This window comes from Megalobrama amblycephala, linkage group LG13 (assembly GCF_018812025.1).
Source record: "Megalobrama amblycephala isolate DHTTF-2021 linkage group LG13, ASM1881202v1, whole genome shotgun sequence".
Taxonomy (NCBI): domain Eukaryota; kingdom Metazoa; phylum Chordata; class Actinopteri; order Cypriniformes; family Xenocyprididae; genus Megalobrama; species Megalobrama amblycephala.
Window position 1 is genome coordinate 6,827,892 of NC_063056.1, and position 27,534 is coordinate 6,855,425.

The 27,534-nt window shown below is 36.0% G+C and overlaps 1 protein-coding gene across 1 annotated transcript; it reads right to left on the reverse strand.

Annotated features, from left to right (window-relative positions):
- Positions 1-57: 57 nt before the first annotated feature.
- Positions 58-27,534, reverse strand: prpf4bb (pre-mRNA processing factor 4Bb). The gene is made up of 15 exons (XM_048152094.1): positions 27,383-27,534; positions 25,397-26,644; positions 14,838-14,993; positions 14,568-14,726; positions 11,705-11,786; positions 11,403-11,613; positions 11,159-11,232; positions 10,974-11,064; positions 10,726-10,873; positions 6,589-6,726; positions 3,622-3,775; positions 3,439-3,553; positions 3,187-3,338; positions 1,685-1,771; positions 58-1,547 (listed from the first exon to the last, which is right to left on the reverse strand). Exons 1-15 carry the CDS (start codon positions 27,427-27,429, stop codon positions 1,344-1,346), a joined length of 3,066 nt encoding a protein of 1,021 aa, XP_048008051.1. The 5' UTR covers positions 27,430-27,534; the 3' UTR covers positions 58-1,343.

Genomic DNA, 27,534 nt, shown 5'->3' on the forward strand with positions numbered 1-27,534 from the left:
TCAAGAGGCCAAAGATGATGTAGGCTGCAGTTGACTTAAAAACAGGGTACATAGTAGTTAAAACATCAGAAAGATGAAACCTTTTATTACTAAAATGATAACACTCAAGGTGTCATTTTCCTTCACAATCCTATCTTTCGAGTTTATTATGACCCAAAACAAAAACCCCAACAATTTATTTCCCAAATAGAAAAAAAAAAAAAAAAAAAAAAAAAAAAAAAACCCAAACATGTTTTACATAGCAAAAACTGTTAAGTATTTACATTGAGAAATAAATGATCATCGGTTTGTCAGGACCCATCTGTGAGAGGCTTTCTATTATGGTTCAATTCGGTCACAAAAGGGAGGCACTTCCTATCAGAACCTTTACTTTAGGGACTTTGAATACAAACATTGACAGGTGCAATTACTGGTATGCTGAAGTTGTATACAAATATTCAAACCTCAGAAATAACTAGTAATAACAGTTTGCTGATGGACAACATTAGAAATGAATGAGCCAAAAAGTAGATCTTTCGAATTAAAACTAGACCTTTGGACATTTGGAAAAAGTGAAGAGAGGCAAATTGGCCATTTAGCTGACTGTCTAAAAGTGACAACTTATCCACTTACTAAGATTTAATTCAAAAGTTCTTGTAAATTAAATTATTCATAAAATCAATCTCCTAATTAGGACAGGCTCGTAAAGTCAATAAAATGAGACAAGAAAATTTCTAGTGTGAGCTACAGTACCACTTTGAGGTAAATGTACTACACCAAAACCAATATTTTTAAACAACTGTATGTGATGAACTATTGTGTATTGTTTTCAATAGGAAGGAGACTGTATGAAGTTACTAACCAGCAAATGAGCAGTTTGACACCAGTGCACTCTGATTACATAAAAGGAATCAAAACTGAAGCCACTGGTTTAATTAGTCAACAAAAGTGACACATTTGGATTATAATCTGCTAATGTCAAAAATAATTGGTCTTTAAAGACCCCTCTGATGTGCTGGCCAAGCCATTTCAATATCTGAACTCAACTAACCTTTTAACCTTTGTGCTCTGCACAGTTCGGTCACTTCTGAAGTTAAATAAGACAAAGCCCGATACCCAATAAACATGCCTCTCTCTCTCCCTCTCTCTCTCTCTCATTGAATGACAATGTGTGCATATGTACAATAAAAACAAGATCATTCTGAGAGATTTGAATCAAATGACTGGGCAAAAGAAAAATCACTAGAAAAACATGAATAAAAATAGAAAATTTAAAGTCTTGTGATGATTCCGAACATTCTCATTTGGGAGTCTATTGGCTCAGTCCTGGAACAATGGACGGTCAAAGGTCAGAGGTGAAAGTGTCATATCTTCTCCTGAATGAAAGGGTGCTGCAGGGCCTGGTTGATGCTGATGCGTTTAGCAGGGTCCAGCATCAGAGTCCCATCCAACAGATCCTTCAGCTGCATGACCTTTTTCCTTTGATCCTCAGGTAACCTCTGACCTCCGATCATGTCCGCAAGCAGGTCTTTAGTGGGGTTAATAGTGCTCATCACAGTTACCTTCTCCTGAAAGATTAAAAGAAAGTGCAAGAGAAGGGTATAAAACAGGAAGCAGATGTGTGTGCTGATATCATAGTTGTGTAAATTAAATTAGAGTAAACTAGAAAATACATAGAAAATACATGTGAGATCTGAGAACATACCCTTTCAGTCACTTTGTCTACCTCTATGTACAGGAAGTTCAAGTTCTGGTCAAAATGTTGGTCTTTAAACAAGCCTTTCCGGATCATCTACACAAAAATGAAAAATAAAACACCTTGTAAGAAGAGACTTAGGTCACATCCACACAAAGCCAGAGCTTTCTCTATCCATTTTTTTTTTCCTCATCTTAAGAAATATCTGTGTACACACGGAACCACTGAAACCAACTCAAAACGACGTAGTATATGTGCCAGATCAGTATGTGGTGCTGTAATTCTGCCAGAGATACACTAAAAACGGAGAATAAGACTTGGAGCATGCGCATAAACCTTGCATCCTGTATATATAATTTAGTAAAGCTTAGAAATAAAGCTTTACTTTAAGTAAAGCTAATAGGCTTAGTAGCTGTGGCACACAAGCATGTAGTCCGCTATTATTGTTGTTGTTGCTGTTATGCGACATAGCGGTGTCTGACTAGGGTCGAGACGTGGGGTGATATCATCGTTTCATAAAATATATGGATTGGCTGTACACATGAAAACGCAAGGGTGTCGTTTTCAGATTTATCCACTCTGGGACCTGGTTTAAAAAAAAAAAATAGCGGTTTCAGACTCCCAAAACGCCGGATCACTCTGGACAAAACACCTATACGATACACAATTTTTACGTATAAATCTAAACGTCTCTTTGTGGATGGGCTCTTAAATACTATAATAAAGTGAGTAAAAGTACATTTTATTTAAAAAGGTACACTGTAACTTTTTTCCTTCAAAATTAACAAATTAATGAGTCAATACATCAATACTTCTTCCAAAACATGTTTATGTCTTACCTTGATTCACTATGGTAAGCCTGTTATAAGCGTTTATGTTTGTTTTTGTGGGAAATTGTGTACATGCGTCACTCGCCCGTGCATGTCTCATCTTATCCGTAAAAAGAGAAAAGTTGCTCCAGTTATTTTGATGCATAAATGGCGTGAGAATGGCATAGGTTAGTTGTCACAGCGAGTGAGAAAGGATGACGGAGCACGCTAAATCTTGAACCTCCGGGGAATTACCCGTTTAAAAAAAAAAAAAAAAAAAAAAAAATGCAGAGTCTGTTGCAAAAAAAAAACCTGACAGAGCTCGTTATAAAATGAGAATAAACATTGGCTTGACTTTTCAGAAATGGCAAGAACTGAGGGAAGCCCTATATGTGCTTCTATTGCTTGTTTCTGCTTCGCTGGCACTTTGATCTGGAGATTCTGTACTCTTTCAGATGATGCGTAATAGTGCCCCCTAGTGTATAATGTAAAAATGGATTGCCAGAAAATTCTGTCAATGGCAGGGAAAGAGTTAATGAATGTAGCTGCAGTAACGTTTTCAGCTAGTCAGCTTGAGATGCTTTCCATCTAAACTAAGGCTAGTAGTTAATGTTTTATGACCAGTGTGATAATCTCTCTTTTTTTAGTAATGATAAAGAATAAGTGTGGAATCTCAGTAGAAACTGTGTGAATTCACGATACCTTGTTAGGCATCTTGCCCTTCACATCCATGGCCAGTTTCAGCATGTGGTTGTTGGAGGAGCCAGGGAACAGGATCTTACCTGTGTACAGCTCATACAGGGTACAGCCGACTGACCACATATCAATGCCATAATCATATGGTTTACCAATGACTAGGAAGGAAGAGAGAGTTAGTTCCAATTACTTGGCCCACATGTTCTGCAGTAATTGTGCAGTGCAATCACTCAATCACACAATTACAGTGCAACTTACCAATTTCAGGTGCCCTATAGAATCTGCTGACTAAGTAGGGAGTGATTTCATTGTCGGCGACATGAGACGCAGAGCCGAAATCACAGAGTTTAAGAATGGTCTTTGACTCATTTACCTGCGGACAGAAAAGCGAGTGAGTGAGTGAAGTCTATCTGAGTAAAGGGCTATACAGATGATACGAACCAATATGTTGTCTGGTTTGATGTCAGCGTGAAGGATGTTGCAGCGTTTCAGTAGTTTGAGGGCCAGAAAGAGCTGCTGACTGTAGGACCGCACTGCCTTGATATGTAGCCCTACGTCTTTACCATACTTCTTCAGCACTTCCCGCAGATTCATACTGCGAGACACAAAAATGGCGAAAAACAGATGAGAATAACTCTTGCATTATCTTTGAGATTATTAGTGATGCATTATATGTTATTGACCTTATCAACATTAATATTCATATTTGTTACCTGATATTTATTATCAGAATATGTGATTAGGCTGATAAGGCAAACAGATAATACAAGGTGGCTTTTCTCCCCAATTCAAATAGAGCACTCTTTTTTCCATTTCAAGGTTTAAAAGTACAAAACATTCATTTTATTCATTTATAAAATGTTTTGATGCCTTATTTCACATAAAGAATGTAAAATCGTACATGCATCTATGAATTTACACCAAAGGTTAAAAATGAATTAAAAAAAAGTTTTTAAATAGTAATATTTTACAAATTACTGGTTTTACTAACTTAATATATGTTAAAATGTAATTTATTCCTGTGATGGCAAAGCTATATTTTCAGCAGCCATTACTTCAGTCTTCAGTGTCAAATGATCCTTCAGAAATAATTTTAATATGCTGATTTAGAGACTCAAGAAACAATATCAGTGTTGAAAACCATTGTTCTGCTTAATATTTCTGTGGAATGTACATATACATTTTGTTTCAGGATTCTTTGATGAATAGAAAGTTCAAATTTAAAATACAAATCAATTAATATACTGCATCCTTACCAATTTTCTAATGTGATATATTGAGGTGGCTCACAGATATTTCATACCCTTGGAATTTAAGGTTCTATCTGACATTTTTGTCAACATTTAGTTATTCACATTCTTATTCTGTGACAACTTATTTACATTGTGATGTTTCTTTTAAGTTGTGTACATTTTGGGACTTTAAGTCGAACACTAACTGAACATATCAGACAACGAGGGTGCATGCCCCTCATCTGGTGCAGAGAGACGAGTCTTCTTTTCTGCGCTCTGATCTCCTTCTCCTGCGCTGGGCGCTGCTCCGTCTCCGTCTCCACGCGGGTTCTCTGCATCCATCGCGGCGGCGCGGCCTGGATCATTTCTCGTGCTCGCTGCTTTATTTCCGCATCAAAGTAATGGTCTTTATAACGTGGATCAAATACAGTCGCGATGAAGTGCCGAGGATCCGAATAGATCTCAGTGAAACGTGCTGACAGACTCTAAGAGTGTACTTTTCATTGTTTTCACTCCGTGGTCCATCTCAACCACTTTGCTTATGAGACGCTTTAGTGCTGCGATTAAAGGAATAGCGTCCGCTACAGATGCATCAGAGGAGCTGATCTCGCGGTTTCTGTTTGCGTCATCACAACATTTCGGCCGTATTGTTTCGGTGATAAAAGTCTTTCGGCCGAAAACCGAAAATGCACTTTTGGGCCATTTTCAGCTGAAAATTTTCGGTGGCCGAATATTCGGTGCATCCCTATCACACCAAAAAAAAAAAAAAAAAAAAAAAGTCGTGGATCATCCAAGTAACCACACAGTATTAAGAATCAAGGGTTCATAAAGTTTTGAATTGGGTCATATTTATAAATTCAGCTATTTTTTTGTCTTGTGGACTTTCTGTAAACATTGTTTATGTAAAATATCTTACTCAGGAAGGTACTAAAAAAAAATAACATGCATTTTGTATGATCCCTCTTATTTTGTTAAAATTATTCACATTTTCACAGATTCTGCAAGTGGTTCATAAACTTAAAGGTGCCCTAGAATTAAAAATTGAATTTATATTGGCATAGTTAAATAACAAGAGTTCAGTACATGGAAAAGACATACAGTGAGTTTCAAACTCCATTGTTTCCTCCTCCTTATATAAATCTCATTTGTTTAAAAGACCTCCGGAAAACAGGCGAATCTCAACATAACACCGACTGTTACGTAACAGTCGGGGTGTACGCCCCCAATATTTGCATATGCCAGCCCATGATTGAGGCATAACACAAGGGCAGTTAGTATTACACAAGGGCAGAACGTCTGGATGTGCACTGCTGAATAATCAGACTAGGTAAGCAAACAAGGAAAACAGCGAAAAATGGCAGATGGAGCAATAATAACTGACATGATTCATGATAACATGTTATTTTTAGTGATATTTGTAAACCGTCTTTCTAAATGTTTCATTAGCATGTTGCTAATGTACTGTTAAATGTGGTTAAAGTTACCATCGTTTCTTACTATATTCACGGAGACAAGAGCCGTCGTTATTTTCATTATTAAACACTTGCAGTCTGTATAATGCAAAAACACAACTTCATTCTTTATAAATCTCTCCAACAGTGTAGTGCTAGCCAGTTAGCCACAGAGCATAGCCTCAAACTCATTCAATATCAAATGTAAACACCCAAATAAATACAATACTCACACAATCCGACGCATACATTCAGTATGCATGACGAACACTTTGTAAAGATCCATTTTGAGGGTTATATTAGCTGTGTAAACTTTGTTTATGCTGTAATAGAGTCGAGAGCTCGGGAGGGGGTGGAGAGCGCGCGATTTAAAGGGGCCGCAACCTGGAATCGGCTCGTTTGTAATTATGCCAAGCAGAAAGTGATTTTTTAGAATTAGAAGGTTCTATCTGCATTTGACCTGTTCCAAAAATCCCCATTTACAAAACCGAGAGGATTTTGATATTGTACAGTTAGAATACATTTAGCATCTCTGTCATTTTCATGCATGAACTAAACTTGTTCCCCATATAAATTTTGCTATATGGAATGCAAAAACTTTGAAGCTCAATATCTCAAAACTGCTCAGAATGCAGATAGAACCTTATAATTCCAAGGGGACGATTTGTTGATTTCAACAACACACTCCCACACACACACACACACAGAGCAGAAATCTGAAGTACCTGAGAGGTTCAAACACCAAACAGAGATGCTGTTTGTGGTAAAAGTGTCTGAAGAGACGCAAACAATGAAATTTATCGTCAGGATCTGCATCATTCAGCTTCTTCAGAAACTCAAGCTCCTTCAGTCCCGTTTTCTGCCTGCAATTAGACAAATGAATTTTAGCATTTAGGAATATTTACATAGACTAATGCAGCATTGGTGGCATGAATATGAATAAAAAATTAAATGCTATATGCTATACTATGATAAATATGAAACTAAAACCATGAGTGGTGGCAAATCACTGTCTTAAGTAACTGTCTTCAGTAATTAATTAAACCGTTTCATTCACATGGATGATTCATTTAGGAACAAAGCAAGTAAACCGTCTTTATGAATGGGTCACTGAATCAATGACTGCTGTTTGTTGCTTGGAAACAACAATTCTGCAGTGACTTTATTTTCATTGCCGAAATTGAGCAAAAACAGACATTTTAGACAATATTGTCAATATTGTTACACAATGTTAACTTCTTGTTTACTGAACTGTTGTATAAAATTAATATCACATTTGCAATGGTGCAGATATTTGGGGGGGAAATCTGCACTCTAGCTCATGTGGTTTTGCTAAACTATATATTATATAAATATGAGAATTTTTTTTTGCACTCATCTTGAATTATTTTAGTGGCATTAACTGCATTCTAATAGGCTTCAATCATGCAGTCAGTCATTGCCCTGCATCATGGTTGTAACTAAACTCAATGTACACAGGTCTGAGCCGGGGTCGGATGCGGGGTCTAAATTAATGTGTTAAAATTGACAACACATTAGGGCTGGACAATTAATCGAAAAGTAATCGAAACCGAAATTCAGAACCTCTAACCGACGTGATTTTCCGATGTCAATTATTTCGTTTTTTTAATCCTGTTAATACTTCCCCCTTAAAAACATACTGCCACATGTATAGCCACATGACTCTGCCCCGTCCAGTCAGTGGCATAAAAGCAACACAGAGGTGAACGCCGGTTCAACACATAGTGATGGTGCGTGAGCGGTGAGCCTTGCGACTTCCCTAAACTTTGTCAGTTGTAGCCTATTTGTTTTATGGTTTGGACATTCAAGCGATTAGACGATCGGATGTGTATTATTATATCGAGCTAACGCGTTCGCGCAGCTGCATTGTGGCAAGAACACTCATACAAACAGTAGCTGCGCAAAACGTGAAGATCGCGCACACAAAGAGGAACGGAGATAGTTGTCAGCGCTGTCCTGTGATTTATCACTAAAGTAGCTTAGAAACTCAAAACTTATAGCATATATTTTACTACTTTTGAAGTAACCATTTACAACCCACAGATTCACAATGAAATGAGAGACGGTATGACTAATTCACACGCAATCACTCGTACTGGTACTGTGCTAATTTATCTGATTTACAACAAGCAGAAATCTGTAAGAAATGTTACAAACCATAGATAAAATAACTGCTGAAAGTGAACCGTTATGTCAGATCACTCTTTCAATAGGAAAAAATATCCCACCTTTAATGGTCAATCATATTTACAGTACAAACCTTGTCAGTGAACAATGAGGGCAAAAAAAAGAAAAAAGAAACAAAATAATTGCTCAATCATAATCGAGGTAAAATGTTCAATTAATCGAGATTTTGATTTTAGGCCATAATTGTCCAGCCCTACCCTAGTGAAAAAAAAGTATACTTTATTGTATTTTAAATATATTCCCTTTTTCTATAGTACACTGCAAATATACTAACAAAAAATGTACTATCATTAAATATATAAAAAGTATATTAGTATCATATTTTCACAATGCAACTTTTAACACACTTTAAAATAATTGTACTTTAGTATATTTTCTAAAAAATATATTTTAGAAAAATATACTTGAAGTGTAAGTTCAGTTTATTTTTTAAAAGTGTATTTATTTGCACTTTATAAAAATATATTTGAGGCATATTTTAACAGTGTGCTGGAAATGATCATTGTAACAATGCACTGAAAGTATATTTAAAAAATATATTATTTAATATCCTGAAGTTGTAGTGTATCTAATGTTAAATTTGAGTATATTTTTTAAGTTTACTTCTTCATCCTTGGAATTCATTATATTACTTGTGCTATTTATTTCAGTATGAATGCATTACAAGCCCATTTAGTATATGCAGTGTAGCCTATACAATTTCCAAATATGTGTAAATGTTTATTAAGTTTACACTGGCAGAATCATTTTACAATCGTACACACAAATCTATATTAAACAACACACCAGCAGCACAAGTAATGCGAAAAAAATATGTCGAGTGGTTAAACTTATCGGAATTCAAATGTCTCTTCAACTTGGTCTGTGACCAATCAGATTTTGTTGCTCACTGCCTTCAGCCAATCAGAGCTGCTGACGTCACGGTCGTCGTCTGAATCTCCTCGCTCAGTCAGTCAGGTGAAGTATAATGTCGCAATGTGTAATTTATTTAATAAAACACTGAAAGCGCAATACATCGCTCAATCTTGGGGATTCTGACCAGTTCAATCAAGTGACATCGCAGCCTGACCGTGATGGCGACGACAACCGGGAATTTAATGGCCTACGCGATCCTGAAAGAACCGGAGAAAAGTGCTGCTATTGGGAGGTGAGTTGTAGTCTACCAGTTAACAAACTTTATTTTATTTTCGTTAACAAACGGAGAGCGATATTTCGGCTTGATATCTCCTTTTTGAGTTTTTGTGTGGTGGTTTATGGCACGTTTGTATGCAGCACCAAAACATTCATATGATTGGTCATATCGGCTCGTATTCTGTACGATATTAATTCATAAAGTGTTTTATGCTTGACTATGTACCGAAAACAATATCGACATGCCATTCTGATACAGTTCCCTGCTGCTAATCCTCATTTACTGTTCAAAAATAGTATTGGTTCAATGTAGGATTTAGACAGACTATTGTAAACGTGAATAAAGAGTTGAACATGCTGTCTTATATCTTTGGTATATTCTGTCAACAGATGCTGTTCTTCACGAGTCTCTGCGGTCATCATTGTGCCATCAGACACACTGAGAAGCTCATCAGAAAATGGAATATAATGTGTAATTTGTATTTGTGTATAGAGGGTTAGGGTTCTTTAATGAAAAACATGGTAAGTTTTGCTGAATCTAAGTTTAAATAAAAACTATTGGATTTGTCAATGAAATAGGTCTCTTCATTAGTGATGTTGTTACATTTTATTTGTTTTAATGGCCTTGAAAACAAATTCATTCAACTTTGGGAAAATGTGTTAAACTGTATTTAAATAGTAGCACAACTGTATTGTGTGAGATTATGTAATTCAAAGTACAGTAATCAACATTTGAAGTGGATCAAAAAAGTTAGGACAACTTTGATTAAAGGTTTTGATCCGCTTCAAATGTTGACTATATTATACAAAGTATAAGTAATAACAAAGTGTATTGTTATTGACTGCAAAGTGTGTAATGTTTAATATTTGGAATAAGCCAAAGGTACTGAGCATACAGTACTATTACCTGTAAAATAATATATTCATTGTATATTGCTTGTGTTTCTGAAGACACTCGTAATTATTTTGTAATGTACTTAAATCACAAATAAAGTGTACTTATAACACAAAGTGTACTCATAACAGAAATAAAGTATACTTATAACACAAATAAAAGTATACTTATAACAGAAATAAAGTATACTTATAATACAATGTATATTATAACAAAAAATTATACTTTTAACACAAATAAAGTATACTTATAACACAAATTAAGTACACTTTAATATCACTAATCAAGCATGTAATTAGTCCCTACACAGACATATACTTAAAGTGTACTAAGTATACTTGAAGTTGTTCCAATTTAGTACACATAAGTATACTAAATATACTTAAAGTTGTATTTTAATACTACTTAATTTCAACTTAAATATACTTAGTACAAAATTAGTTGTTTCAAAATAGCAAACTTTAAATGAACTAATCATTAACACACTTGAAATATACTAATAATTAGTCTTGCTGCAAGTATACTTAGTATACTTTTTTTTCACTAGGGTACAGCCCGTGTTAAAATATAAAAAAAAGAACAAAAAAGCAAAGTCACAGAGATGGTCATTGTTTAGTAGGATACTTACATGAGTTCATTGTTTCGGATGATCTTGACTGCCACCTCCTGGCCAGCCCGGGCAGTGTCTCTAGCTCTGACCACATTACTGAACACACCCTGTCCAGTGTACCCATACACATCATACCGCTTTTCCAGTATCTCACCGATGTTCACACCTAAAAAGAATTGTTTGTAATGAGTCATTCTTGCACTTAAAATCTATTTCCTTTCTGAAAGTAGCAAGACTTTGGATTTAAAAACTTAAATAAGGCTTACGGTAGTATCCTTCTGCATCAGTCCAGTTGTCCCTGAGGTTGGGGTTCTCCTTAAAGTCTTTACCAATGCCTGCAGCCCTGAGTCTGGCACTCTGTGGAAAGGAGAGACAGAAGTCAGATCACTCAAAATTAACCAACTGAAAACTGGTTTAATCTCAGGCCTGCAAAAAAACTGAATAAACTTGCGTCAAAATCTGCAGCAAACATGTCATCTGACTCAGTGAACATGTCAGGTGCTGAGGGCTTCTTTGGGTTGGCTCCTGCATAAAAGACAATAAATAGTTAGTCATTCATTAGCTTATAGATTCTTTGATATGTCATAATGAGAAAGACCACCCAGATTAAAAATTGTCCCTACAATCTGAAACATTTCCTGAAAACTTCAAGCAAGAACCCTGCTAATGTGCCAACTTCAGCCAGAGTACGCCACCTTCTTTCTCCTGAGCGATGAGGTTGTGCTTGGCCTTGATGTTGGCCTCAAAAGTGTTTACATTCTCTCGCTCGTATTCCTTCACGTCGGCCGCTACCCGTTCCAGGATGTCATCAGGGGAGGGTGAACGACTGCGGGTGCTACTCTGAGGACTGCTAGGCTCTGATGCCATGGAGCCCATATTACTGTCCTCATTTACTGCTTTATATTTCTATATCAAAACAGAACAGTTTTAGAATCAAATCATATCTCTCAATAGAAGGAAGTTGCATTGCCTCAGTAATATTGTTGTATTGCGTTACCTGTACGATTGCAAGCCGCTGTTGTCGTCGCTGCTCAATCAGAGCCTCTTCATCCTCCTCTTCTGCATCAAAATCTTCCATCCTAAACATATTTCCATCATGGCAACTTTAACATTACTATGTAAATTAGATGATTCAATGAGTGTAAAGCACTGCAAATAACCATATTTTAAAAAAGGTTGTTACAATAAAATATCAGATAAATAAACAATTTGAACACTAAAAAATTGCTATTTTTTCACTACAGTTAAAAATGTGGGAGTCAAGACTTTTTAAAATGTTTTTGAAAGTGAGTCTCTTGTGGAACCATTTTAAATAGAATAAAATGAATAAAAACAGTAATATTGTGAAATATCAATTTAAAATAAATTCTATTTTTTTAATTTTAAATATAATTTATTACATTATTGCGTGATTGCAAAGGTAAATTTTCAACAGTCTTCAGTGTTATTATGATCCTTCAGAAATCATGCTCATTTGGTGCTCAAGAAACTTTATCATCACTGTTGAAAACTGTTGTGCTGTTTAAAGAGGTCCTTATGCTTTCTTACATTTTCAATTTTCTTTAGTGTGTAACGTTGCTGTTTGATCATAAAAAAGTCTGCAAAGTTACAAAGCAAGAAGTCCACTCCAAAGTGAGTTATCTTTATATAAGAAAGCACTGTTTCTGAAGTCCCTAAAATGCCTAGATTGTGGTCTTGAGTTTTCTTCCAGGAATGAAGACATCACAATATTCCTCATCTAAATAATTCCCCCCCAAGGCATATGCAAAAAAAAGGGGCTGGTTGAGTTGCATTAGTAGTGTGTTAAAACTTGTAATTATGGTAAGCGGCATGACATTTCCAAAACACATTTGAAGCGATTGACAACGCACTGGACCAGTTGACCCAATGCGCTTTATAAAGACAGGAACTAAACTAAACAGTGTTAATGACAGACTAGGAAGAGAGGTGCTGTAACAACTTAAATATGTGAAAAATAATGTTTTTTGAACATTAAAGTGTGAAAACCTATTTTAGTAGACCACAAAAAAAAAAAAAAAAAAAAAAAAAATCAAGACTTTGTAAATGTGGTAAACAGTGATACCTAAAAAAAAAAAAAAAGTTATGCATGTCTTTAATACTTTTACTCAACAAGGACATTAAAATTAATCAAAATTGTCAGTAATTTCTTTTTAAAAAAATCTTACTGAATTGTAGTGTAATTATTTTAAAAGTCAAATATTACAAGGAATATGAATAAAGAGCTTTCAAGTATTTCTCAGTTAAATAAAGATTGTTTTATGCTATAAGTAATTATTCAAGTAAACAGGTTACATTTTCACAGCCACAGCCTATTTTGACAACATCTGAATTTTACGATTCCAATTCCAAAACCGATTCTTATCGATTCCCATTTTCGATTCCAATATGGTAAAAAAATGAAGTCAAACATTTAGATATCAAACATATTTATTTCTGTCTTTTTGCAAAATGTTCTGTCGCAGCTGATTTAAAAAAAAAAAAAAAAAAAAAAAAACAGCAGCCTAAAGAACTAATAAACTAGACCAATATAAATTTCAAACATTATTGTCAAGTATATAGTCAGTAATACAACAACAAATAAGCAAATTAGCAATAGCACAAATACAACTGAACAAAGTTCAGAAACTGAAATCTAACATAAAATAACACTGCATTTTTTATAAATAAAATATAGATTAATCCTTAAAGTTAAATTCATTCAGTCAAGATCAGTGAGTGATTTTCTTTTGTTCTCTGATTAACAGTAATGACAGATGACAGCAAGTTTATTAGCCTGCCGTCACTTTAAGACCTAATGCACAGATCCAATATACTGTTATATATACACGTTTTCTTTTCAACTGTTTACTTTCATTTAAAACACAACCCTAAGTGTTTACGAGGATATTGACAATTGTGTGTGTATTTGTCCATTCAAATGCAGGAAGACGCGAAAGAGAATTCAATTCAGTATTACACACTATATGAGAGGCTTTTTGTGCGCGCAATGTGGATGTGCCCAGCACGAACAAAACAGTGTGCGAGTTCCGAACTGAGTTCTCTTTCACTGCTGCTTGTGCTTGAATGATTTAAAACCACATTAAAATACGTACACAGGAATCGATAAGCGGAATCAACATTTTAATTTTATAAGTATTTCCTGAATTGGAATCGATTTTCAATTCCCAACCCTACAACTGTTTTTCATTTTGTGATTTTTCAAACTTTTTTTGACATCACAGACAACCCCAGTAGGCTTAAAGGGTTAGTTCACCCAAAAATGAAAATTATGTCATTAATGACTCACCCTCATGTCGTTCCAAACCCGTAAGACCTCCGTTCATCTTCGGAACACAGTTTAAGATATTTTAGATTTAGTCAGAGAGCTTTTCTTCCACTGAAAGTGTAGGTACGGTGCACTGTCCATGTCCAGAAAGGTAATAAAAACATCATCAAAGTAGTCCATGTGACATCAGTGGGTTAGTTAGAAGTTTTTGAAGCATCTAAAATACATTTTGGTCCAAAAATAACAAAAACTACGACTTTATTCAGCATTGTCTTCTCTTCCGGGTCTGTGTATTTTAGTTGCTTCAAAAACTTCTAACTAACCCACTGATGTCACATGGACTACTTTGATGATGTTTTTATTACCTTTCTGGACATGGACAGTGCACCGTACCTACACTTTCAATGGAGGGACAGAAAGCTGTCGGACTAAATCTAAAATATGTTAAACTGTGTTCCGAAGACGAATGGAGGTCTTACGGGTGTGGAACGACTTGAGGGCGAGTCATTAATGACATAATTTTCATTTTTGGGTGAACTAACCCTTTAAGCCTTGAAAAAGTACCATTACTCACACTTCTTCAGAGGAGGAGTCTTGGTCTGCTTTCATACCCTCTGACAGACTGCCTTTAAACTTGTCTTCATCTCGGCTTCGCCTCCTCCTCCTCCTCTCGCGATCTCTGGAAGTTGATCGTCGCAGTCTGGAACGGCCAAACCGATCCCTATCAGCAGATCTGCCAATACAGAACAGTACATTACAAAATTATCTTACAGCACTACCAGACTGGACTGGGTTTCACTGACAAAAACTACAGTTCAAGACAGTATTTCTCACTGTGTCTCACCTGCGTCTCAGGGGTGATCGACTTCGCCTTCTGGGGGAGGAGCGAGATTGTCTCCGTGGTGATACAGACCTACGTCTGAGTGGTGAGCGGCTCATTCTGCGCCGAGCTGGACTCGTTTCCCGCGATCTCCCAATTCCATCCACACGAGGACGCTTCCTAAGAGACATGATGCATTTTTCAGATCAGTTATTTTACATAGGTCATGTTTGTAACCAGGAGTTATCAGGATACATATAAAACACCAATTCTCCCTAAATAGTCAAATCTTGCCATCTATTTTTCTGACCCTAGGTTTATCACACAGGAAACCTTTTGCACTCTGGTAAACCTGAGCTACACCAACTCATAAATGCACTGCAACCTTTTGACCTATAAAGATGATAACTGACAAGTTATCAAATTTGATAACTGACAAGCTATTCAAGACAAGAGCATGAATTTTAATTTAACCCCAGGTTGTTTCAGTGGACTTTTAATAGTGTACAAGACATTTTAGACTATAAAACTGCCAAAAAACAAAATTAGATGAATGAAAGTGAATGTTTGGCTCCCTTAATGGCACAATCTACTCAAAAGGGAGATTCCCAGTGACTGGCCAGTCTTGCACCTTGATATCAAACCTAAAATTAGTTCTGATCAGCTTTCAACAGTGCAAGGGTTCCACTTGCATTTGCGACTAAAAATAGATGCGCAAACTGTAAAATAGGGATGTGTGATATTACAATTTTTGATCATGAACGATTAAAATGTCTCCACGATCTGCTTAGTAGTATCGTAGTACAGTGCATTTTTATCAGTTGAAGTTGTCGCCTCCGTCCCAACCATAGACTATCCCAACATATTGTACAACTCGACTAGGGCTGTCAATAACAATTATTTTGGTAATTGAGTAATCTACCAATTATTTTGACAATTATTTGAGTAATCAGATTTGTGATAAAAATAGAAAGTGATTTATGTTTTATAACAAATGCCTACAGAGTAGGGCTGGACGGTTAATGGAAAAGTAATCAAAACCGAAATTCAGAATCTCTAACCGTATAGCCACATGACTCTGCCCCGTTCAGTCAGTGGCATAAACACGGAGGTTCAACACGTGGCGCGCGAGCGGTGAGCCTTGCATCTTCACTAAACTTTGTCAATTGTATTTGTTTTAAGGTTTACCAGTTTGGACATCCAATCGTCTAAAATCGCTTGAATGTATATTATTCCGAGCTACCGTGCTCGCGCAGCTGCATTGTGGCACGAACACTCACACAAACAGTAGCTGCGCAAAACGTGAAGATCGCGCGCATAGAGAGGAATGCAGAAACTAGTTGTCAGCGCTGTCCAGTTAAGTAGCTTAGAAACTCACAACTTATTATAGCATATATTTTTCTACTTTTGAAAGAACCATTTACAACCCACAGCTTCACAATTAATAGAGAGATGGTATGACTAATTTACACACGCAATTTCTCTCATTACTTACTGGTACTGTGCTAATTTAACGTTATCTGATTTACAACAAACAGAAATCTGTAAGAAATGTTACGAACCTTAGATAAAATAACTGCTGAAAGTAAGCTGTTATGTCTGATCACTCTTTCAAAAGAAAAAAAATCTCACGTTTAAGTGTCACATATTTACAGTATAAACCTTGTCAGTGAACTATGAGGGCAAAAAAAAAAAAAAAATAATAATCGTTCATTAATCGTAATCGAGGTAAAATGTTCAATTAATTGAGGTTTTGATTTTAGGCCATAAACGTCCAGCCCTACTGCAGAGGGTGCCAAAGTTTTAGTGATTGTTGTTACACAGATAAAATCCTTAATACTGGCCAAATGTTTAATTAATATTTAATAATTGGCCACTTCTTTACGATGTAAATGCTACAGCCACTTAGGGTTGCACGGTACTGGTACTACGGTAGTATCGCGATACTAAAGCTTCAAAATACTGGCGATGCCATTGTACTTTTTAAATGGTAGTATCGTCAGTACCATAAGGAATGTTGTATATGAGGCAGGTACACTTCAACTGAACATGCGTGCCTGCAAAAACATTACAAGAGACTGCCGTTGACTGTCTGCTGTGCCCTGTGTAATAAATGCTCTGTAGAATTAGCGCCTTGTTTCCTGATGCTTCAGTTAATTTTGCAATGAGATAAAGTTGCACTTGCACGTTGTTGTTCGCAGTGCATTTTATCTGGAGAAAGGGTCTGAAATTCACTTAATTAACATCATAAAATCTTTATAGAAGAATGAATTCTCACAGTTTTTCCGTTGCTCATTTGACCACTTCTGGAAAAGATTAAATAGTTTGTTTCTAGAAACATCTTTGTGAACACGATTCAGACAAATGCAATTCCATTCATCAATAAGCTATAGCAGGTTTGCACTCGGTTCTTATCAATCATATCAATCGTGATTTTATAATCTTAAACGTATTATGTGTTTTAATATACATACTGCTCACCAGTCAGGGTTAGATATTTCAAGATAGGCTGGCAAAAATGTTCCTGATAGTTCGTGACACGAGCAAGAGCGCTGTTTTTGTTTAGTTTCTAAATGAATCAGTTTTTGAACAAATTGGGCGAGTCACTGACTCAATCCATTCATTAAGACAGTCATTTGCTTCGTTCCTGAATGAATCAGCCGTTTTGAACGAATCGGTTGAATGATTCATTGACTTAATCATTAACACTTGCTGCCACCTACTGGCGTCTTTAGTCTCCCATCTAAAAGTAGGCCTATTCTATCATTTTTTACCATCTAAAAGTAGGCCTATTCTATCATTTTTTACCATCTAAAAGTAGATCTATTCTATCATTTTTTTCCACCAACATTTTTATTTCTATATTCAGATTTTTATATTTGAAAAATTAATATCATAACATTATTTATGCAATTGTAATTGAAGTGTAAATGCATAAATGCTACATGATAATGTCAGTTCATACAGCTTCTGTGCAGTGCTAAGATGAATTTTGTTTACAATGATTCATTTGATTGGTAATAAAAGCCTGTTATTCATTATCTTTAATGAAGTATTCAGAGAAAAATCTGGTCTGTTTTCATGTTATGAAAGTTTGGTTCATTTTGTATACTGCATGGTATCGCGATACTACTTGGTATCGTGATACTTCAGCTGGTATAGTATTAGTATTGTGACAACCCTACAGCCACTGTAATTTCTTAAACAAGAATATGTGGACATCAAAACATGCAAACACAGAGTGAGGGTTTAAACTTATTTTGTAATCGTGATAAACAGTTTGCATATTTACAATCATATGTATTCTCCTGTGTTTGCTTAGGTTTATAAGTGATTTACATTACAAATCTGATGAAATGGCACATATTGCATTCCCAGATGAACGTTATAAGTGACCCAAACTCACAGAATATGCAGAAATTTAGTTTTTTAACCATGCTCCTGAGAAACACCACTCATCTAAAAAAGTGCAAAATTTCATATGAAACACAAAGCATGTCAGACGTTACGCAAAAACATGTGCTAAGATCGAGTTGCAAAGCTTCTATGAACGGAGCTGCTATGAGATGGAAGAAACTCGTAACCTGCACGCTAGGGTTGTAACGGTATGAGATTTCCATGGTATGATAACCGTCTGAGTAAATATCACGGTATCACGGTATACGTGTTAAACAATCAATTATTATTTATATCATCAATTAAAATGACCAATAAATGAATTCAAATGTTTGTTTTCTCTATTCAGATTTCAATAATCAAAAACAATCAAACACATTTAATAAATGATTATGGATTAGAAGATCTTTTATTAATAATTAAAATTCAGAAATTCTGCCTTGACTAATTCTTCTGTCTTTTATTTTTTAATACAAATATTATCAAAACGATGAAAATGAAATTAACTTTCTTATTATTATTTTGAGAAGTACATTCTATTTAACAATCATAATAAATTTCAGTCAATTTCTTCGAGTTAAAAAGCGGTCTTTTATTTTGACGGGATGTAGTGAAGAGCTCTGAGTTTCAGTGTATTTGACAATGGTTTTTCTCAAATAAAATGATGAAATGCTCATTAAGCGCTATCTCAGAGCAACCGTGGATATGTTTGTGTTCATGTCCTCTGATAACGAGACGGCAAACACTGAAAAAACAATAAGAGCAACGCACATACTTGAGTATGTAGTACAGGAAACGGCACAGCTCATTCACACAGACTGACACGCAAAACAAACAGATATATTTATACAGCCGTCTTTTTGCGCTTTAATATTCACAGACCCCGCCTAGACCATGTCACGATTTTATTTATTGTACAGCTCTGCTTTCGTTTTATTCATCAGTCCAACAAATCGCGCGTTTTTACCTGACATTGCTGCGTTATACTGTACATTCCATTTTCATGACTGGATCCCGGGATTCCCTCTCGATCACGCACATCATACGACCTAAGTTATAAACGGAACATACCTGCATCTACACGGATGGTGTTCTCGAATATAGGTGAACATGTTTGATGTGTTTCCTCCTTTTGCAGGTAGGCCTACTTTGCACCCACATTGGTTTTGGATATCTAAGTTACGCTCGAGGACAGCCCCGCGTTTGTTTTTCTATATCTAAAGTATTCCCATAATGCAAATTGTAACTTATTTTTCAACGGGGCATAGAGGTAGCAACTTCTGTCTCTGACATTGTCTGCTGTATGTGTGGAGCAAGTTTAGAGTGTAGTGAAGTAGAAAGTTGTTGTCTATGCGCAAATGAAATTCTGCGTCTTATTTATTTTTTTACAATACCGTAATTAGCAAATGTACACGATATGATAATCGTACGTGTTCATACCGCGATATACCGTCATACTGGTATATCGTTACAACCCTACTGCACACATGTAAATAATTAAAGCGTCACACTTCACCCTCAACGCATATATTTATTTAAGGGAATCGCAGCCTTTAGTGATTACACAACAGCATTAGGGCTGGACGATTATGACCTAAAATCAAAACCTTGATTAATTGAACATTTTACCTCAATTACGATTAATGAATGATTTTTTTAAAAATGATTATTAGTTTCTGGGTTGCAGTTTTTTTTGCCCTCAAAGCTCACTTACAAGGTTTGTACTGTAAATATGCTCAACTATTAAAGGTGGGATATTTTTTCATATTGAAAGAGTGATCTGACATAGCTCAATTTCAGCAGTTATTTTATCTATGGTTCATAACATTTCTTACAGATTTCTGCTCGTTGTAAATCAGATAAAGATAAATTAGCACCGTACGTAATGAGAGCGACTGCGTGTGTAAATTAGTCATACCATCTCTCTATTAAATGTGAAGCTGTGGGTTGTAAATAGTTACTTCAAAAGCAGAAAAATATATGCTATAATAACTTTTGAGTTTCTAAGCTACTGCAGTGATAAATCACAGGACAGCGCTGACAACTAGTTTCTGCTACTCTCAGTGCGTGCGATCTTCACATTTTGTGCAGCTACTGTTTGTATGAGTGTTCGTGCCACAATGCAGCTGCACGAGCATGGTAGCTCGATATAATACACATCCGATCATCTGAATCTCTAGAATGTCCAAACTGGCAAACCTTAAAATACATACAACTGACAAAGTTTAGGGAAGACGCAAGGCTCACCGCTCGCGCACCATCTGTGTGTTGACATGGCGTTCACCTGCGTGTTGACTAGACGGGGCGGAGTCATGTGGCTACACACGTGGTAGTGTTTTTAAGTGGGAAATATTAACAGGATTAAAAAACTGAAATAACCAACATGAGAAAATTACGTCGGTTAGAGGTTCTGAATTTCGGTTTCGATTACTTTTCGAATTAATCGTCCAGCCCTAAACAGCACTATGCTATGTTATAATTTTTAAATGGTTTTAATACATCATGCAGCCTTAAAAACGGTCTAATAATGCAGTTCATGGATTCTCTTCCATGGAATGCATCACTTCCGGTATTTTGCCGGTTACTTGACATGGGCAAATTGCAATCGAGGATTTTTAAAAATGGAGTACTCAAATTGAATCGAGGAATCGTGACAGCCCTAAACTCAACGTACATTCACGTCACGTTAATGCAGAGGTAGGCTTACGCTGATGTGATGTTGCAGTTATTCACAATCATAAAAGTTTATTTTTGCATACATTTTCAAGCCTTGCCGGACCGGTTAAACATTTTATTCACAAGCTTTTCTGACATGCACTTTTCCTGAGCACGCACACCCAAAGCGTGCACACTAAAAGCCTGTCAAACAACACTTGAGTACTAGTTATCTTTCCTTCTTATTGGGCTTAAACTGTCAAATAGGGGTGTAAGAAAATATCCATATATGTGAATATCGTGATATGTTTGCCGATATTGTATCGATTCTCAAAATCAGTATCAATATTTATTTATTTACATCCAAGATTCAGGGCTTTGTGTTCGGTTTAAATCCAACCGCTAGATGGCAGTGTTATCTCAGAGCGTAAATTGACGCGAAGAGAAAGGTCTGTCCGTCCGTGCATCGCTAGCATTAGCAAACCCAGCTCACAAGACGATAGAATTATTCCGGCTCATGCCGCAGTGTACAGAGCTGAAGTGTGGATTCATTTTGGCTTCAACTATAAATAAACCACTAAGGAGATCGACAAGAATCATGTTTGCAAAATAGGCCATGTTAAAATCAAAACTCGGTAACGCATTGAATCTGAGAGCTCACTTAACATCCCGACGCCATCCGCGCTGCTGAGATGTATTTCAAGAGAATATGTAATATGTACTGCATGCTTTCCTCTCAGTAACAAAATAAACAAAACAAAATAAACAAAAGTGACAACCTGGTCACAGAAAGCACCTGGTCATAGCAATATGGATATGTTTGCACCAGCTCTGTTCAGCACTTCAGTGAAGGCACATTTATTTAAATAACACTTTATACAATAGATTGCTTTAAAGCAGCAGCTTTACAGTATTAAATAAAAAACTAAAAAATTAAAAACTGCTATAATGTGAACCTAAGTTTAAAACATACACCTAAAGAATCCTGCAGTCACTTTACTATTTTCCCTTTACTTAGACTGCACAAAAGTGCAATGTATTTAGTGATATAAATACAAATGATACCATCTTGATTAAATAAAATAAAGTTTTTGTGAGGTTTTATGCATATGGTGGTGTGTTTTTTATGAGGTTTTTTTTTTCTAAAATTAGATCCTCTTTCTAAAAAAAGAAATATCACAATATAACGCCTTTCTTACAGTATTGCAGTATATCAGAATATATCGTATCGCCAGATTCTTGGCAATACACAGCCCTACTGTCAAATTCACACAAGGTTTACATAAGCACAGTCAGTTATATCTTAAAGTCCCCACGGAACCAAAATGTAAGTTTTTTGACTTATAGTATATTAGTGTTGTCAAAAGTACCGGTACTTCGGTACCAAGTCGGTACTGAAATTTTGAAAATGTGACGATACCAGAATTTCTGTAGTACTGGTAGTACCGAGATTCCGGGTATATTCGGTACCCACTGATAGGACTGTGGCAGTTTTACGTGAATATGACACGAGTGAAGCACAAAGCTTTGTTTATAGAAGAAATAATAGGTTAGCAATTAAATGTGACATCGCATCCATGGAAACATTTTGGTTCATGCCGAATGAGAGAGGTACGCGAGTCCATACATTTAAGATTTGTATTCTGTTTTGTCAATCGCGATCTGGTCACCTGATTATCAGAGAATTTAACAATATTCCATTAGTTATTCCACTGAACATGGAATCTCTGTTTATTTTCCAAAATCTTCACTCACGCATAAACGTTTCTTCCTTTGGTTCGCTTTTAATTAGGCCTATTATATTCGCATTCTTTACTGTGGTAAAGTAGAAAAAAAACACTGTAGGACAGAAACTTTTTTGCTTGCACGTCAGTTTCTATTTAACACATTTTGTGCTTGTTATTAGACTTTATAAGGTGCGTCAAGTTTATATATACGTTAGAGCGTTTCACACACACTGGTGATTTTTACTTTCGTTTTCTCTGACAGCGCAAAATCAAACACAGCCTGAATGTCCTGCCCCTGCTGAAGATAAAACTCACTCTTCAGACCTTTTACAACAAGTGTCAGTTGCTTGTAACATCAGGAGATAATATGAAAATATTATTAAAAAGAAATGGTCTCTTTCCTGCTCCTGTCCCCCATCCCTCTCAGAGCGCTAAGCGGCTATATCAAAGACTATAGAATAACGGGACTTTGGCTATATGACGCATCTTTGTGTGGAAATAAACAAATATTTATTGAAATAATATTTAAATTTTTTATTATTTAGGTTACCATTATTTACCGATATTTATTTCATAGTTTTACAGGCTGTTTCACTGACAGAATAGCTCATTTTTTATAAACACGCACGCCTGTTACCCCTGTTGAAAAAAAACAGCATGCTGGTAAGGTAGATTTTGAAGCTGGTATGCTGGTTTGAGCTGGTCCAGGTCCAGTTTAGGAATAGCATGGACCAGCATTTGACCAGAATACCAGCTTCAAAACCTATGCTGGTTTTTTCAACAGTACAAAATGTATGTTTGAGCATTTATTTTTTTTTTAAGTTTTTTATATTTCAAAATGTATTTCATTGAAGTAGCCTATATATACACACACATATATATATATATATATATATATATATATATATATATATATATATATATATATATATATATATATATATATATACACACACATATATATATATATATATACACATATATACACACATATATATATATATATATATACACACACATACACATATATATATATATATATATATATATATATATATATATATATATATATATATATATATATATATATATATATATATATATATATATATATATATATATATATATATATATATATATATATATATATATATATATATATACTCCAAATCATATTTAATGTTTTTAAAATAGGCTATATAAAATAGTTTCAATAGATTTTGCTGTGGTACCGAAATTGGTACCGACTACTGGAATTTTGGTACCGCGACAACACTACCCAGTGCCTTGGCGTATAAAAGGTTGGGAACCACTGGTTTAGACTTTTGCATATTATAACCTAGAACCTGCATGTGGAAAATAATTACAGTTAGATCCAAAAGATTTAGATTTATGCAACATAGCGCAGATGCTACAGAACATAGTTAGCTTACTAGATGTATAAGATTGTTTGCTACACTAATATATTACTTTACTGGCTTGTACTTTTACATCCATATTATTATACATTTACAGTTTATTGATGGTCTGTGGTTTTACAATGCTGCAATTTTTAAAGACTTCATATTATTGTGAGGTAAGGTGAGATTAAAGAGTGCACTACTATGAAAAAAAAAAAAAAAAAAAAAAAAAAAAAAAAAATCACACAGCTTCAGTGTGACATCAATAAGAAAAAGTATAATTTCATAGATACTGTCAATAATAGTTGTTCATATTAAAATATGTATAAACTTAATACATGACCTAGATTATTAATTTCACAAAATCTTGTCCTTTAAATTTAATGTAATATTTATTAAATTGTTGCTGCTCCAATTAAGCTCAGTGTACTCCCTTTAGGCTCATCCACATTAAACATCTATGTAAATACTTCATAAACAGACTTTAAATATTAACTGATATTTGTCACTTTAAGTTAACCTTTATAAAATGATTAATAACTTATTTTCACAGCTTTAAAGGGTTAGTTCACCCAAAAATAAAAATGACCCCATAATTTACTCAACATCAAGCTATCCTAAGGTGTATATGACTTTCTTCTTTCAGACGAATACAATCAGAGTTATATTAAATAATATCCTGGCTCTTCCAATCTTTATAATGACAGTAAATAGAGGATGAGATTTTGAAGCCCAAAAAAGTACAACCATCCATCATAAAAGATATCCACACAGCTCCGGGGTTAATAAAGGCCTTCTGAAGTGAAGCGATGCATTTGTGTTAGAAAAATATCCATATTTAAAACTTTAAAAACTAAAATAACTAGCTTCTGACAGATGGCCGTACACATCGATTTATGGCGAAAGAGTGAACTCTGACTTGACCCATGACGTAATGATGAACTGCAGTGCAGAGGACAGAACAAAACACCGGTCAGGAATTATAATATATAACTGATCAAATTAAATGCCTTGTTGCTTGATTTTAGTGTTTTGTAATTGACTCTGTACCTTCAAATAAAACAATTTTCAATTCTTAAAAAGTTTGTTTAAAATAAACAAGAATTTTTAATACAACATGTTGTGAGCTTAATGGCAACAGGGGTGTGCTTAAAGGGTACAAAAATGTACCCATTAAGCACAGACAGACTTTTTGCATTTAATGATGTACATCTTAATTGAAATGCTTTTGTCAATTAAAATAAAATTAAATATTGTGAGAGAGATTAATATTTTATTTTAACATAACTTCTAGTACTGAAACCAATATCCTGTGCACTAAAAATGTCTCAGTGTAGATTTTGGTGAGCTTAATAGGTACATTTACCCTAATTTTTCTCTTAATAGAAGGTGTGCTGATGATTACCTGGAAGGGGAATCTCTCCGGCGCTCATTCGAGCGGCTTCGTGCTCTCCTGGCTGGTGATCTGTTCCTAGACGGCGAGTGGCTCAGTTTAGAGCTCCGGTCCGCAGAACCCGAGGGGGGCTGGTTGGACTGGCGGTCCCTGTGGCGAGGAGAGGAACTGCGTCGGCGTTGAGGGCTAAGAGCTCGTCGTTGATGAGGCGACCGATTCTCTTTCCCAGAAGACGTGTCTTTGGATGGAGACTTTCCTGGCCTCTTTTCTCTGTCAGTTTCTGATCGACCCAACCGGGCATCTTTCGAATGAGATCGTCGATCTTGCGACCGGCTCTTGCGCCCTTGTGAGCCTGATCTCTGCCTGGCTTGTTCCCGCTTCTCTTCAGTACGAGGAGAAGAACGGCGATCAGAATGTCCCTTCTGGTCTGGTTTTCTCTCTGCAGAGCATCTTCTCGTAGATGGGGACTGGGACCTCCTCCCGCGCTCCTTGGATTTGTCCCTGCTCCGGGAGCGTTTTTTCTCTTTTGACTTGCTATGCTCCTTAACTGTCTCTTTTGCACTTTTGGTCGTTCGTTCAAGCTTAGCGTCTCTCCCGGCTCTCTCTCGGGAACGGCTGCGACTGCGTCGTTTAGCGATTGGTTTGCTGGTGTCTGTTGAGTCCCGTCGGGATCTACCCCCCCTGCTAATCTGGTCTTTGGGCGAGCGGGTTCTGGCCCCGTGACCTCTTTGCCGTTGTTCCCCGTTACGTGCCCTCTGTCCCTCTCCATCCTCTTCAGAGCCAGAATTGTAACCCTGTAGAATTAGGCCCATTCCTGACTGAACTTTCCCCTCCATCAGCTGGCTGTCCAGCTCAGCTTTAATCAGTGCTCTTTGTTTCTCCAGATCTTCAAGAAGGGCCTTGTCATCCAGGGCTGCATTGCCCAGAGAAGGGGAGCCATCCTCAGCCCTTCTGTTGATGGCCCCAGACGGCAAAGAGGACGGCTCCTCTTTGCGTCTGTGCTTCTTATGTTTGTGTCTATGTTTCCGTTTGCGGTCCTTATCTTCCTCAGATGCATGTTTGTGTTTTTTGTGCTTGCTACGGTGCTTGTGTTTCTTTTTCTTGTGTTTGCTGCCGCTGCTGCTGTGATGTTTAGAACAGCTCTCTTGCTTTTCTCCATTCACCTCTGCTTCCTCCTCACCCTCCTCTTCATCCTCTCCAGACATTTCACCATTTTCATCCTCATTCCCGCTCTTCTCTGGACTCTCCAAATCCTCTGACCTGAAAATATAAACACCACAAGCATATAAACAAGCACATTAACAAACAGAACCAGTAAAACTTAATGTAAAAAGAAAAGGATTATATATACAAGATTTCAGTTTTACTTAATCATAGATGTTTAAAAGCAATTATTTCTTTAAACGCACATTTTTCGCGCTTATATTTCAGTACCAAATAACATGCTGAGGTTTTGTTATGTTCGTAAAGGCAACGCGGTGTTCTTCACAAGGACACACATATTGACCGTATAACTCAACAGCAAATTTATATAACGTTAGATACGTTTGTTAAAGTGCTTAGGGACTATGATGATAAATTACTTCTTTACTACTTTACAACTTTATGGTTTAACTTACATAGTAATTTTGTATATTCGGAGAGATAACCAACAAACTGAGCGTGTTGATCATATCGAGACTAACTACGGATACCTTGCGAAATAAGCTAACCAAATAACATGCTTAAATTCATAGAATGTGGTAGGCTTTTAAAAGTGAAAATTCCACAGAACTAACCGAAATCATTTCTAACAAATGATTCTTGTCAACTGGCTGGTTGAGAGAATTTAGCATTAGCATGCTAACACTAGCCGGACATAAAAGCAGATATCAAAACCCTCGCAGTTTACTATGAGAGCAACACAACCCTGACAATATCTGTCCATTTTCCTTAAACACCCCCATCTAGGCTCTAAAATGCGTTGTTGATGAAGTTATACAACGCACGTGTTCTTACCCGTTATTCAGCCTCTTGCTCCGTAAATCCATTTCCACGTCCGCCATTTTGTTTCAACAGCGGTACGCTGTTATTCTTCTGCAGTAAGTTTATGAGTAAGAGCAGAGCGCCGAGGAGCGCTTCTGCTCTCTAGTGTCTGCATTAACAACTGC